This window comes from Takifugu rubripes, chromosome 9 (genome assembly GCF_901000725.2).
Source record: "Takifugu rubripes chromosome 9, fTakRub1.2, whole genome shotgun sequence".
Classification (NCBI taxonomy): Eukaryota; Metazoa; Chordata; class Actinopteri; order Tetraodontiformes; family Tetraodontidae; genus Takifugu; species Takifugu rubripes.
The window spans coordinates 2949373-2963852 of NC_042293.1; the positions used below are offsets into that span (position 1 = coordinate 2949373).

General features: G+C 42.7%; 1 protein-coding gene across 10 annotated transcripts in view; it reads left to right on the top strand.

Moving 5' to 3' along the window:
* frmd4a (FERM domain containing 4A) overlaps positions 1–14480 on the top strand; it is a 72793-nt gene that overhangs the window by 49948 nt on the left and 8365 nt on the right. For 8 of the 10 annotated variants that reach the window (XM_029841375.1, XM_029841376.1, XM_029841374.1 and 5 more), the window contains exons 3-14: positions 2363–2457; positions 3335–3427; positions 5299–5383; positions 6767–6823; positions 7082–7104; positions 8232–8315; positions 8411–8476; positions 8573–8630; positions 8778–8864; positions 12425–12501; positions 13314–13455; positions 13567–13708. In XM_029841375.1, coding sequence (XP_029697235.1) covers positions 2363–2457; positions 3335–3427; positions 5299–5383; positions 6767–6823; positions 7082–7104; positions 8232–8315; positions 8411–8476; positions 8573–8630; positions 8778–8864; positions 12425–12501; positions 13314–13455; positions 13567–13708 — 1009 coding nt within the window. The remainder of the gene's footprint in view (positions 1–2362; positions 2458–3334; positions 3428–5298; positions 5384–6766; positions 6824–7081; positions 7105–8231; positions 8316–8410; positions 8477–8572; positions 8631–8777; positions 8865–12424; positions 12502–13313; positions 13456–13566; positions 13709–14480) is intronic. The other 2 variants (XM_011606937.2, XM_011606934.2) reach the window with 1 other exon arrangement.

Here is a 14480-nt window from a genome sequence, read left to right on the forward strand (position 1 = left end):
GGGGTCTGTCTGTTACCTAAATCTACTGGAAAAAGAGAGACGAAAGGAGTCAGTCACCCTGAAACTGGAGAAGTGGAGGAAAGGATTGGTACAGGAACATTAAAAGGTTGAAAGGGAGAGAAAACAAGGTGAGCTGCGGCTGAAAAGAGAGAAGGCAAAATGGTGACGGGGGAGGACGGCTGTACCGATTCTCTGATTTGATTACTCTGCCAGAACTGATCCTCTCTTTCAGATTGGGACTCTTTACGGCTCCCCTAAACTGTCTCTCTATCCTTCCGTATCCTGTTTCTGCCTGTTGTCTCCGCTCGCTGTAATCTTGCCGACCCTGGCGCTGTCGTCAGGAATCTTCTGACGCTGCTGAAACAGCTGTATCCATCCCTTTTCATGCTTCCATTTATTTCTCACGCGGTCTGTCCTCAAGGCAGGAAGTTGCAATCACACACATTCTAGTAATGTTCTTGTTGCATTAATGATTAGAAACCATTTTATGGTGATAATTCTTATCAGGATTATACTGTAGAAAGGCAAGTTTTACAGATTCATGTATACGCAACATGGCCTTTTCCCTGTCTATGTGCCAAAGACTGGCTTTACTGGGTATTAGTAAGCATTTGACACTCGTTGGTTACAAGATTACGCTGTCACCAGAGTGAGCTACTGTTAGGAGTTTTGGTTTAGGTCGTCCGGCCCCTCGTTTGCACCTCCCAGCAGTTCTCATGCTGCTGGTTTACCTGGGCTGCTGAGCAGACACAATCTAAATGTCAATTAGCAGTAATGCTGTCTAGGCTAGCAGAGAGGCAGACGGCTTTACTGTCTGTGTGTGTGTTTACGCACGCGTCTGCCTTCACTGCAGTGTACCTTGCATACTGATGTCTGGTAGCTATATTACCTGTCACTCACATTTTGTATCACTTGCAGTATCTTCCACTATGTTATTACACATGTTGCTATCTATCATCAACCACATAAGCTGAATTTCCAGGTTATTGGTTTGGATCAGAAGATGTCAATTAGGAGAACCCAACATGTTTGCATGTTTTTCCCCCTGAATATTTTGTAGTTTCCAAGTTACTTTTGTACAAATACATGGCAGCTTGAATGCACAGTAGGCAAATTGATACTGTGTGGTAATAAGAGCCTGCTGAATACAGACTAAACCAAAACAAGTATTACTGCTAATACCAGAAAGTCAGCCTGCTTACAGGCATAAGGTTTCCAGAACCAAAATGTTTTGATAAGCTGAAATGGATGTAGCGCTGCTCTCATGCTCTGCAAAAAAAGTGGAGCCAGTTCATGAATGGATGTGGTAGATTAAATCAGCGTTTGTTGCGTAACATTCTACATGTTATCAGATTTTTTCTTGACATAGTAGATAGGTTTTCTTTGGCACATGATAACTTTTTTTGACTGCTTGTGGTTGCATTTCGAATTAGTGGTTTCCCCCCGGAATTCACCACAAGGGATTTATCAATTATTGCATCAATGCGTGAAATCTATCCAGATTGTCCCCAAATGACAACACATTGTGCGTTTTAAACCAATTCTGCAGCCGGGCGTCTGTGGCTTCGTGTAAAAAGTTAACAATGCTCGTGATATAGCATATAAAATAGCAAAGAAAGAGACGGTTAGAGAGTTAGATACCAGAAAAAACATGTGACTCTCCTGCAGTTTTGGTCTCTGTGGCATCTGTTCTCTCCTGAGCCAATTTGTGTTACAGGATCACTGTAGGCGTTGTGCTTGTATGAGATCTAGGTCATTGGAGTGCGCCGCATTGGTGTTTATGTGCGCACACATACATGCATACGTGTGTGTGTGTGCCTGCGTGCTTGTGATTGCTGTCTACATGACATCACCTTCTCTTTAAATAGCTTTTAGTATCTCCTGTCGCTGTAGATGTGTGCTGAGTTGAATATGCCCGACCTCAAGGCAACAGTTATACCAGCAGGAACACAATGGCGCCCACAGTATCACTGTGTTGTTGATCTGTGCATTCGAATGCACATGCAATTGGCCCTGTCCTGTATGTTCTGAGGTGCCTCCATTTCTATGGCCTTGTGACCATATAGTAATGATCATAGAGTGTACATTTGTGTGTGTGGGTGTGTGTGTAATGAAAATCTGGGCAGTGAGGCACGCCCATGGTTAACCTCAGGGTGGAGTGTGCTGCTACTCAGGATGTCACAAACCAGCAGCATATGGCAGCAGATGCTGTGCGTGCGTGCTTTATGGCTTTGTAACTCCTGTACCTGAGTCCAGAGCCAAGTCTCCATCCATGCATCCATCCATACATTCATCCATACAGTCATCCATAAAAGCCTGGTTACACTCAACCATTTCTAAAAATAATTCTTTTTCCCTGCAGCCCAAGTTGATGGCTAAAGACCTTCTGGACCTTGTTGCATCCCACTTCAATCTGAAGGAGAAAGAGTACTTTGGAATTGCTTACACCGATGAAACGTAAGTCCCAATTGAAGGCAGTTATCAATCAAATAAATCTCATTTGAAACTATCATCATACACACTCACTTCCTCAAAACAATGTCCAGACTATGAATGGACGCCAGTTAATGAAATGTTCACACAGTTAAATGTAGCGAAATACATCCGTATTATATATTACTATGGTTTCTGGTCTTCAGGAATATAGTTATGAACCACTGATGCACGATGGGATTCCCAGTTATGAAAAGTTCAGGCTGTCCTTGTGTTCAGGCCTGGCATTCCTGAGCTTGAAATGCAAAAATGACATTCAAATCATCTCTATTGTGTCCACTGACCCTGAACGACAGAAGCGTCCCAACCAGGACAGCGCCGAACTCCTCATGCAAACAAACAAGTGATTTACATACAGGCAAAAATGGCCTCGGCTTTGGCTTTCTCTCCTTTTTACTTTTATCTCATGATGTCAAGCACGCCTGACCTTTGCCCTCTGGCATTTGAGCAGCCACGTGAGGCAGCGTCAGTTCAGTAAAACCGTCCGATTTGTCTCGGACTCCATCTGTGATGTGTAGATTTGTTCCTGTGTGTGAGGAGAGCAGACCGATGAGCTCAGACCTCTCTTTGGTCTGGGTGGGGGGGAGGAATGAAAGAAAGACAGACACAGAAGGAGGAGCGTCTGAGAAAGATGTTGCCCAGGAGACTGTGTAGGGTTACCAAGGTGATTAGCCGTCGCTGCTGTTTTTCTCTCTGCTGGATATGGAGAGGAAAAAATGGAAGTTGGGAGGGTACCAGAAAAAAAACGAGGCTTAAAAAGAAGCAGCAATCTTTTGTGTGTAATTTTAGTCATGCAGGCATCTTAAAAATAGCACTGATTGTTTGTTTTTTGTCTAAACAGGGGCCATTTTAGCTGGCTGCAGCTGGACCGCAGAGTATTAGAACATGAGTTTCCCAAGAAGTCTGGTCCCATCGTCCTTTACTTCTGTGTCAAGTAAGTCCAACCCTGTTTCCCAGATTATCTGGGGAAATTGGTCATAAAATGTTTGACCCCGGTATTAAACTCCCACCGCGGGGCCAATCAAGAGCCTCTCAAGCTTTAATCAGTGTGTGTTGCATCCAAATACGGTGCTGCAGAGGCTGAACTCTGTTTTTGTTTGGTGGGTTTTTTTCAAGAATGCCTGTCAACACTTGAACAATGGTAAACAGTGATGACCCGTTTCCCCTGCTTTTTATTTATTGTACTGGCTTCCACTGTGTGTGTGTGTGTGTGTGTGTGTGTGTGTGTGTGTGGTAAGGTAAAGAAAACATTGTCAGTTTACGGAAAACACTGATGATGCACGAGGTTGTGTGTGCTGCCTTCATCCTGTTGCTGTACTGAAGCAATCGCATCAGTTCAAGCCAATTTTGCTTTTATCAAAAAGACCACAAAACACACACACACACCAAGGCTTTGTTTTAGGCCCACTGGCATTTTCAGTCCTCAGTATATCACACTAATGTCACGCTCACCGTGAGTTAACAGCTTCCATCGTAACATGACGCACATCAGTTCAACTAAACAATGTCGATGTTTGGTCATTTCCAGGTTGACATTTACTTCAATTCATTGGCATGAGGTCAATTTATTGCCTATTTTTAGCACATACACTTATTGGTTTTTAAACAATGACATCATTTTGGACCAGCGTTAGAACCATATATAGTAATTCAATTCTTTACATCTGGAATGTTAGTCATCATGTGTGTATTCACATGACAAATACGTTCCTGAGTGGACCTTGACAGCAGTGGTGGGACAGCCGCCTCCCCTTTTCAACATTTGAGAATAATCTCTAGACTCAATCTCTCAAAATGTCACACTGACAGCAGCCCCACACACATTACCCGTCCTTTTTGGGAGGCACCGATGCACACATTCAGGATTCAAATGGAGGATGGATCAGCCCAAATGTCAGGCCTGAATCTGTGATCAGGTGGACATATTGCTTTCATTAGCACATTACAAGCCGTCTCCCTGTTAACGTCGGCCTGCACCTTTGCCCCTATCTAGATGGGTTTCCATAACAATGAATGTGTTCCCAGTCGAAGCTACTGCAGATTGAGTGTGTGGCTTTGTGTGTGCTTGTACCATCCAGGAGAGTTTCCAGTACCTCCATTCAACGTGGTGGTTTTAATTAAATTCTCACTCAAAATATTGACACGGCTTCTGTCATTCTCTCCCGTAGCTTAATCAATGACATGATTAAGCCCATCAATATTGATCCTCCTCGATCATTTTAGTTCAATAAAGTACACTCCTAAGCACTAAAATCTGCACAGCTGGACATGGGTTTGCATATAGCAAGTGTTTAATGTGTGGTGAATTAAAACACTGCCTCACCAGGGAAGAGCTAAAAATGTATAGCTTCATAGTATACCCTCAGCTCTGGATGCATGATGAGCTATATTTAGACTGCATTATTATGTTGGCCCCCTCTGCCAGAAGTGGGTTACTGTGCTGTGTGTAAGTACTCTATGTGCTTCGCTGCACACTGCTGGTAATGTAGGGAGGCAAATGTGTGTATTCCACCCCATGTGCATTCAGTGTTTGTGTAAGAATAAGGGCATTAATATACTGGAATGAGCTGTAATAGGCTGTTGCCCCCATTGCAGTGACAAATAGAAATCATTTAAGAGGAATTTATGGATATTGTATATATAACTGTAAATCAGCCTTTGTTAGTTTGCCCCCTTCTGCTCGTTTTAGATATTACACTATATAATCACATTTTCCTGTTAAAATACCATAATCTGCATCTAGATATATATGATAGTTTTTCACCCAAATGCACTGAAATGCACTTGTCCCTTCTGTATTCGCAGGTTCTATATAGAGAGTATATCCTACCTGAAGGACAATGCTACCATTGAGTTGTTTTTCCTTAATGCCAAGTCCATCATATACAAGGTAAACATGTAATTTCTTATTATCTTTTCAGATTTTTTCTTGTTCTACAAGGACAATTCTGTGACTGTAATTATGTACAATTTTGCGTGTGTGTCAAAAATATTCATAAACGTACTCAGTTGGTAATTCAAATTAATAATAGTGTAAAGTGATCATTTGGGTCAATAATCACTTTAACCCACTTCTTCACATTTGTGTTTGGAAAGAAAGAGAAGCCATCTTGCAGTACTTTTTACTAAATTGTCTAACAGGAAATGAGTGTGGCGTAATCTCAGAAAACATATCTGAAGCAAAGAATTAAGCAAATCCTTGCTCATCTGTCAGTGCTTAAGCAAATTTACTTTGCTTGTTTATGAGGGAATTAAAATATGGATAAAATCTCTACTCAGTACTGTGTGTAGTCAGCCTTCAGATAGATTAGAATGTAATTGTTGTAAATGTGCCAGATTGTCACCATGGCTACCACCAAAGATAATTAAGGGTGTCTGAAATAGCTCCAATAATTAGCAGACACGTTGGTGTAAAACAACCGCTTCGAATGTCCAGAAGAGGGCGCCGGTGCCCTTAAAGGCAATTAAAAAGCAGATTAATTCCAGTCAAATCATTCAGATAAAACACAAACTGTGGTTACAAGTTACAAGAGCAGTGATCTGATTTTCCACATTTCAGCAGGACAGAAAGTTTAGGTGAATATAAGTGCAGGTCACTGAGAATACATTTTCTATGAATCAAGTGAAAGCTATGTTCTGTGCCCCTTTGGGAACGTAAAAGGATTTGTAGGCATCCTGGGTGGTACAGTCAGGGTGGGTTTGCTCTGTCTAGTGTTTCATCCCCACTGTCTGATCTCCCAACTCATTTAGAGGTGGGTTGTAAAGGAAACATTCCAGGAATAATTGACCCACTACTCATTGCCTACTCAACCTTACCCCCCCCCTCCCCATTCCCATGGAAGCTGCAGTTCCATGTATATGTGTCGTCGAAACACAATCTTCAAACACAAAAACTGATTAAAAAAAGGTAAAACAGTTTTTGCGGGTTGTTTTCGGGAATATTCACCTTCACATGCAAGAGGACAAATGGAGTCACAGTAGAATTTAAAACTGCACAGAGTTATGCCCCTCCTAATCCCCCCAGCCCCTCTCAGACCTCATTTACCTCTAATCACAGCTCCATTTTCATCAAGATGTGATGAAATTACAGACAGAAGCAGAGAAACTAGAGCAGGAGCTGTCGGAGATGGAAGGGCATAGTTTCTCTGATGAATGGAGGCCGGTGTAGAGCCTACCACAAGTATCGTTTGTACTGTATTTATTTGCTTGTAGCAGTCAGTAGTGGGATATGACATGAAATGAGTTTAACTTTTCGTGTTCCATCTTTTTGCAGGAGCTTATTGAAGTGGACAGTGATGTGGTCTTTGAACTGGCTTCCTATATTCTACAAGTATGATGAGACTTGTTATTTATGTGTATTCTTGTGGATGTCCTGCCTCTATAGGTGTATCTTTACATGAGTATTTCCAATGAGTCTTACTTTAAAAGTAGTTTGCAACTCTTTAGCTGTGTCCCAGATTGTCTGTAGCTTCCTGATTAAACGGGTCACTTTATCCAATTAAGTTCTAAATGAAAGCTTTTGACTGTATGCTCAAGTCTCATAACTGCTTTTTTTAATCAATGTTCTCTTTCCTTCTTTATTCTACAGGAGGCTAAAGGTGACTTCACGAGGTAAACACACACTTAAATTACATTTACAGCGCAGTAGTTGTTTGTGGGGTTGAGTCAGTGTTGGAATCTATTTAAATAGTGTGAATACACTTGTAGGCTGTAGCCTGGGTTTGCTCCAGTGAGCATCAACAGTTTCCCCTTGCTGCTGTGGAGTCATGCTCTCCTTCCATTTGAGCTCCATTCAGTAATTCAGTGATGTCAGCTGAAAATTATGTTACCCCTCATCCACTCATACCTTTGCTGTAACCAGATAATGCTACAGAATGGATCACCTCTGACCTCATTTCCACCCTTGAAAGGAGTAAATAAACATTATCTGTTGTCGAGGACGGGAATCTGACACACTCTAGAGACATTCCTTTAACACCTCTCCCCCTTTCTTTATTCCTGCCTTCAACACATACAAAGATGAAGATACCTCCCATCTCGAGAAGCACAGGAGGCTTTGACCTGTTTTCGTAGTTAGACTATAAACCTCGCTGACATATTACAGTAAAGCTCCGCTTACAGCTCTTCAAAAGGCCCGAAAACGTGAAAAGGTGATTCAGTTTAGACGTATTTTCCCTCTCCGTTTGGGTAACGTCTCAGTGTCATAGGGGTCTGAACTGAGCTGTCAGGTTTATGTGCTTTACCACATATGCCAATGCGATTGGACAGCGACCAGTCCAGATGTTACAGCTGTATTCACACATTGAAGAACAGCCAAAGAGGGTGGATGGGAGCTCTTCCAGATATTGAGCTCATATGTTGTCATGTTCCCAGGGCTTTCCCCAGAATTCTGGAGCGAGGCGGGGGGATTAGAGCAGAGTGTTTAGGTCTCCTGCTGCAGGAGCTCTGAAAAACCAATCTGAGGCCAAGCCTCTTTGGTCTTCTGTCTAATTAACTCTATTTTATCCTTTTTTTTATATCAGTTTGATGATAAATCCTCTTTATTGACATTCATTACATCCTGTTACCAATTTTCATTGTTTGGTAATAAATGGATTCTCGCCTTTGACACAAAAAGGTGTCTATTATTGATGTTTTAGCTTTTACTGAAGCCAGTTATGATCGCACATGTTTTCTCGTGAGATTGCTTACGCAGGAAACGACTGTTGACCATGTTTTTTTGGTTTGCTCTTTCCCAGTAATGATGCAACCAGATCTGACCTAAAAAAGTTGCCTGCGCTGCCCACCCAGGCCTTAAAGGAGCACCCGTCTCTGGCATACTGGTGAGGGAGCAGCTCATTTTCCAGAAAACCTTTCCTACATGTTTTCCCCTTCATTTGTTCCCATCAATTGTTGCCTTTGTTCTTCTGTCTTACAGTGAGGATCGGGTCATAGAGCATTATAAAAAGCTCAGTGGGCAGTCCAGAGGGCAAGCTATTGTAAAGTAAGCGTGTAAATATTTGTAAATGTAGTCTTGTTCCATTTATCTGTCCACATGCAGTGTTCTCAGTAACGTCGTCTGTCTTTCTGCACCCCACAGTTACATGAGTATTGTGGAGTCTCTGCCAACATATGGAGTTCATTATTATGCTGTAAAGGTACAGATTTACAAGTCTTTTCAGATTTTTAGAGCCTTTTCTTATTTCAGATAAACACATAAACCACAGACCTTGATAGTATTTTACTCTTTTTTAATTGCTTACTGCTAAACAGTCATTGGGTTCTTGTTTGCTTCTGTGTTTTAGGACAAGCAGGGGATCCCATGGTGGTTGGGTCTGAGCTATAAAGGCATTTTTCAGTATGACCACCAGGACAAAGTCAAACCCAGAAAGGTGAGCCGGCTTTGGAACACACATCCAAGTCTTCTCTGCACAGCTTTCAGCCACTCCAAGATCTATGACCTCCAGACTATGTTTTAGCAGTTTTTATTATTGTTTTAAAGAGCAGTGTGCTTATTTCCAACTGTCTTTTTTATTTAGTGAGCCTTGATATTGTATTTAGATATAACACTAACAATATTATACTGACTGGAGACATTGAGTCTAGGAATGTTTTGCTTCCTGTTCTGCTTTTCTTTCTGTGTTACCATCAATGCACCCTCCTCCCAGTAGATGCATCCACTGGGTCATCTGCAGAAACCTTTCTTGACCCACCCCTGACCCAGGACCTTGTTTATGGCCTTGATTTTTGACGTTCTGCTCAGTCTCATTGAGCGTTAACGGGGTTAACAGCATCCTTGCATACCAAATGACCACCAAGGCATTCACACACACTAATGCACTGTTGGTCGATAACATGCACCCAAGCTCTCATAAAAGTTAGAATGAACTCTGAACTCACATTTCTGAAGAACACTTCCTGTCTGGCACAGCTTTCCTGTTTGCCACAAGCATTGTGTTCTGTCTGTGTGCATCCTGATAAAGACACATTTCAGGTGAACAGAAAAGTCTCCTCTCTTACTGCAGACGTTAATGTCCTTTTTTTAAAACATATATTAACTCTGCATGTTACGACAGAGAAAAGAAGGGTCTGTGAAACTTTCCTCTTATCTTTGTCACGCTAACTTCTGCCTCTTCTCTCACACATTCACATTTTAAGCAACCTTAAAATGTGAATGTGTGTGAGAAGAGGGACGTGATTGTAGCTTTTCATAGTAATCCGCACCATTTTAGCCAACAGTAAGATCAAACTTATCAGCATATTACAAAAGCTAATAAGTTAGTGAGTCATTCTGTCTGGTACCAGTAATCACTGACTCGGTGGAGCATATTTATTTAATTTGTCATCGCTTAAGTTTGAAGTTCTGTGACTCAGTAGTCTAATTTATGAAAACCGGCAAGCTGAGGTTTTTGGCAAACGTATCTTCTAAAACTATAAGTCTCTAAGCCAAGTTCATAAAAGATTTCTCACCTTTTGTACTGCCGACAGTTGTTTTTGATTAGACTTTTAAGGAGGGAGCTCCTGTTGATCTTAAATACAGCGTCCTCTAGATTTATTTGCGGAACTTAAAATACTTTCCCCCTTTTCCTTACCGCAGGTCGCGCAGAGTACACATACGTGGGCTCTCACACAGGTTTAATGCTGAACCACAAACATTATTAGTGCCTCATTAGTGTGTTCTAACTCATTTACACAGATTTTATAGGCTGTGTGTGGTGGTGGACTTGCTGTGAGAAGGCTTCAAGGTTCAAACAAATAGTACCATGCACTTTCTGTTAATACCACCGTACATGCTAATTTATATTTTTTGCACCATATGTGCACGCAACAATGATTGCGCTGAAGCGATGCAGTGTTCAGAATTGATTAAATTTGATTGGTTCTCGCTGTTCTTTCTAGTTTTGGAATAAACGTTACCCTTCCAAACGCTGCCACCAAAACAAACAGCAGGAAGTTCCCCGGAGTGTATCTGCATCTCCACGACAACTGGTAGCTTGCGCACCATAACTCCACCCATGGTTGGAACAATAGCCTTTGAAAGCCTCTGCTCCAGTTATAGAAAACAACAATATCTGGCCTGACTGTCGTGGCACAGGCCTATGCTATTTAAACTCCATTCTTCCTGTAATCCCCATGGAGTGAGCTACATGAACAGAGGCCATTTCCACAATCTGGATTCTGACCTTGCCATCAGTAATGGATGCCCGCTTGGGTGTATGGTCATGTCATTTTGAGACGATGTAGGCCTTAGCAACAGATGTGAATTACCACTATCACATATCTATCATGCTGTAACCACATCCTCCCTGTGTACCTTCAGCTTCCTGGCAAATGAGGCTCTGTCCCACCAGCTTGTTTATTGTTAAGATATTATTGAACCGAAGACCATTAAGTTTCAAATTTCCGAATGTAGCTCACACTTGTGTATCTACAAATATCCTCCATCTAACTTCATTGCATCTTGTTCTAAGTGGTTTTCAATTACAGAATATATATTTAAGCACTAGTCTCTCTCTCACACACACACACGGACACACACACACACACACATTAGCTCCCAAAGCATCAGTGCTGCTGATGTAAAATGTGGTTTGTTTCTTAAACCTGCTTCTAAAAACTTGCTCACTCCCGAGGATGACCACACACACTCGCAGTTTCTTACTATATTTAGAACCACGCTACATTAGCAGGTCACACCCTGTTAAAAAGGTATGGTAACAGCAGATTTAATAAGACTGCCAGTTTTTTTCCAACGTGCTTGTGCTCCTCTGTGTATGGAGTGATCACTACATTAACATTTTTTCATCATCACGTCATATTTCTTGCTCTTATCTAATTTCCTCCCTCTTATCTCCCTGTTCATTGTATTCCAAGCTAGTTAAAATGTCTGGGCTATGACCTGTTTCTTCTCTACTTCCCCTTAGATTCTTTTCTGAACATATGCGCCTTTACTTTACCCTTAGTCTTAATATTGACAACTTGTCTTTTCCTTTCTTTTATCGCAGTTTGAACATTAAAAGTTTGCATGTGTGTGTTTGCATGTCTGCTGCAGCTGACAAATGCATACCCACTCCTGGTCTGAAATCACCCACCCTCCTTCTGTAACAAGAAACAGATTCCGACTTGCTATTGTGTGTGTGAGTGTATGTGTGAGTGTGTGTGTGTGTGTGTGTGTGCGCGCTCAGGTCTGACTAAACAAAGCAGGGGTATTTCAATTGCTGGGGCCACAAAAAGCTTCCTTCCCCCTTCATCACTCCTCCCCGACCCCTTGTCACTCACGCACATGCACACACACCTTCCAACCACAGAGCTCCAGGCAGGAAGCACAGTCCCTGAGGGAGGGAGGAGGGGTCAGTGGGAGTGGAGGCATAAACGCCCCCCCCCCTCCACAATTCTCCCAGCAAAGCTTCAGGAGAGGAGCAAACCCAACTGTACACACTCTCTCCCCTCCAACACACACGGACGCCTACAGATGGAGAACACCCATGGGCTCATAATGTTCTGTTCCTCTGTGCCTGGGAGGATTTAAGACACACACACGGTGTAGAGCATGTCCCAGGGAGAACTTTCTCGCCCAGCTGGCTTTGGTTGCATTTAAAGAGGAGCTGATGGTCTGTAAAGAGGACGGAAAGGAGAGAGAGAAAAAAAACTAGCAGAGGAAAGAAAGCCTCCTCCCTCCTCCGACACTGTCTTTCTTCCAAGTGAAGTCATCCAAGGAAGGGATCAACTGTGGACAACGCTGGTCTGGACTTAATCAGAGAGCTCCTGACAAGGTCCTCTTCTCTTCCTCCTCCTGCAGCTCTCTTCAGGGTGCTTTCTCCTTATGTAGTGCATTTGTTAACCTACAGTAAAATAGGACTGAGGATTTGGCTGAATTCAGCATGGACTTTCACGTGAAGCATGTTTTTTGCGTGAGCAGCCCTCAAGAGCGTGTATTTCTCTGATACCTCAGGTGTTCCAATGGCGGCAGTTGGAAAATCTCTACTTCCGAGAGAAGAAGTTTTCGGTCGAAGTTCATGACCCCAGGAGGTAAATTTATATCACAGATTTAAGCCGGTGTGAATATTTGTTATCTCCTCTTTAATTGATTCCCACTTTTATTGTTCTCTGTGATTTATTACTTCTGAATTATGCTTGAATTTGAAAGGGAAAAAAAAGGTTTGCGGATACCTTTCAGTAGTTTTTATTGTTTTTTTATTACTGTTCCATATGTTAACGTAATAAACTTGGTGCTACATGTAGAAGAGTGCAGGAAAAGAGATTAGAATCAAATTCACTAATAGCTGTGGTATTTGTCTTGGCAATGGGGTGAGTTATTAGGGATGTCCCCTGGGAGCTTGGCAGAGATTGATAGGCTTAAGTGATTATTAATTCACTTGTCTAGTTACAAACACAAACATGCTGTATGAACCTGTGATTGTTGACCACAGAAGGGTGGATGACTGTGTGAAAGTTGTTGTACGAAGGAAGTGACCTCCTGGTGTTTATTTAACATGGCTCCATAAGTCGAGTGTTATTGTACAGACAGTGGGAAGGGGAGCGAGGGAAGGCGGGTAACAGGGTGAACCAGGGAGCAGCGGTGTTTTCTTTAAAGGAGGCTGTCATTAGGGTGAGCTGTGCTGCTGCTCGGCTAAAGCTGCATGTTGAAAAAAGGATGAGTATACAATGGAATCGTGTGTGGCTTTTTGAAAAGGTCTCCTCCAGGTTTGCTTTCTGCAGTCTTTAATTATGTCTGGTGCTGTTGAAGCAGTAGTGAGGGTGTTAATATATCTCTGCATGCATCTGTATGTCTATGTTGTGCATTCAGTGTATATAAGGAGGCTTTGTGTCCGCTCCTACTGTAGGGCGTCGGTGACGAGAAGGACATTTGGTCACAGTGGCATCGCTGTGCACACGTGGTACGCCTGTCCTGCACTCATCAAGTCTATCTGGGCCATGGCGATCAGCCAACACCAGTTCTACCTGGACCGCAAGCAGAGCAAGGTCGGTTCATAGACCCACAGACACGGCTCAGCGAATCCAGCAAGCAGAATGTTGCAGTTAAACTGCTTAATGATGAGCACTGATAAATCCGCTCCGTCCATCTTCCACCAGTCTAAGATCCACGCTGCGCGGAGTTTGAGCGAGATCGCCATAGACCTGACGGAAACGGGAACTCTGAAGACTTCTAAACTGGCCAACATGGGCAGCAAGGGCAAAATCATAAGCGGGAGCAGTGGCAGTCTGCTGTCCTCAGGTCAGTCCACTGTGTGTGCACGTCTGTGAGAAAGTGAAACACGATGAACATGACCATTTGGCGAGATCAGCTAGCTAGCACGTAGAACTTTATTTACACACGGTGGAATATAACATGTCCACGTCCATGTATCTGTGATGGGGACCATGTAACTGCTCATGGGGGCTTCATTGGAGAGACAGAAGCAGCTGCTCACGGAAGGAGGTCATTCTGTCCTGAGTATTCCGACATGTAAAGCTCATGTGAACGGACCCTCTAAGGATCCATGTCACAGATGTATCATTCAGCTGTGAACAGTGGGTGTGCCAGAAGAGGTGCAGCATTACAATCTTAATGGCCATAATTGATTAAAGATCACTGTTTTAGTTCATCTTTGATGTTTTTTCTTGTCTAATCCCCCAGAGGAACATGTCTTTACACCATTACAAATCTATACTAACCCTCAGGCATTTATTTCTCTTCGTTCTATCGAAATTCCACCATCACATACCTTCTTCATGCTTGTCGCTCCTTTCTATACATGTACATGTTTTCATGACCCACTAGTGGGGGATATCTCTGCCCGGCAACATAAACAGGCCGCAGCAGCTGCGATGTCACATTTGTGCATTTCCCCCAGCAGCCTGCTTGTCTCCATCAGTGTGGCTGTGAAATTAACCTTGTCCACGAATTAAGACCATGTCTGACATTTTAAGCAATGTCAGGGTGGGATCTAAGGAGCTTTAGCAAGCAACTGACCAAACCAAGCATCAATTAGTAAAGGGCAATTAAA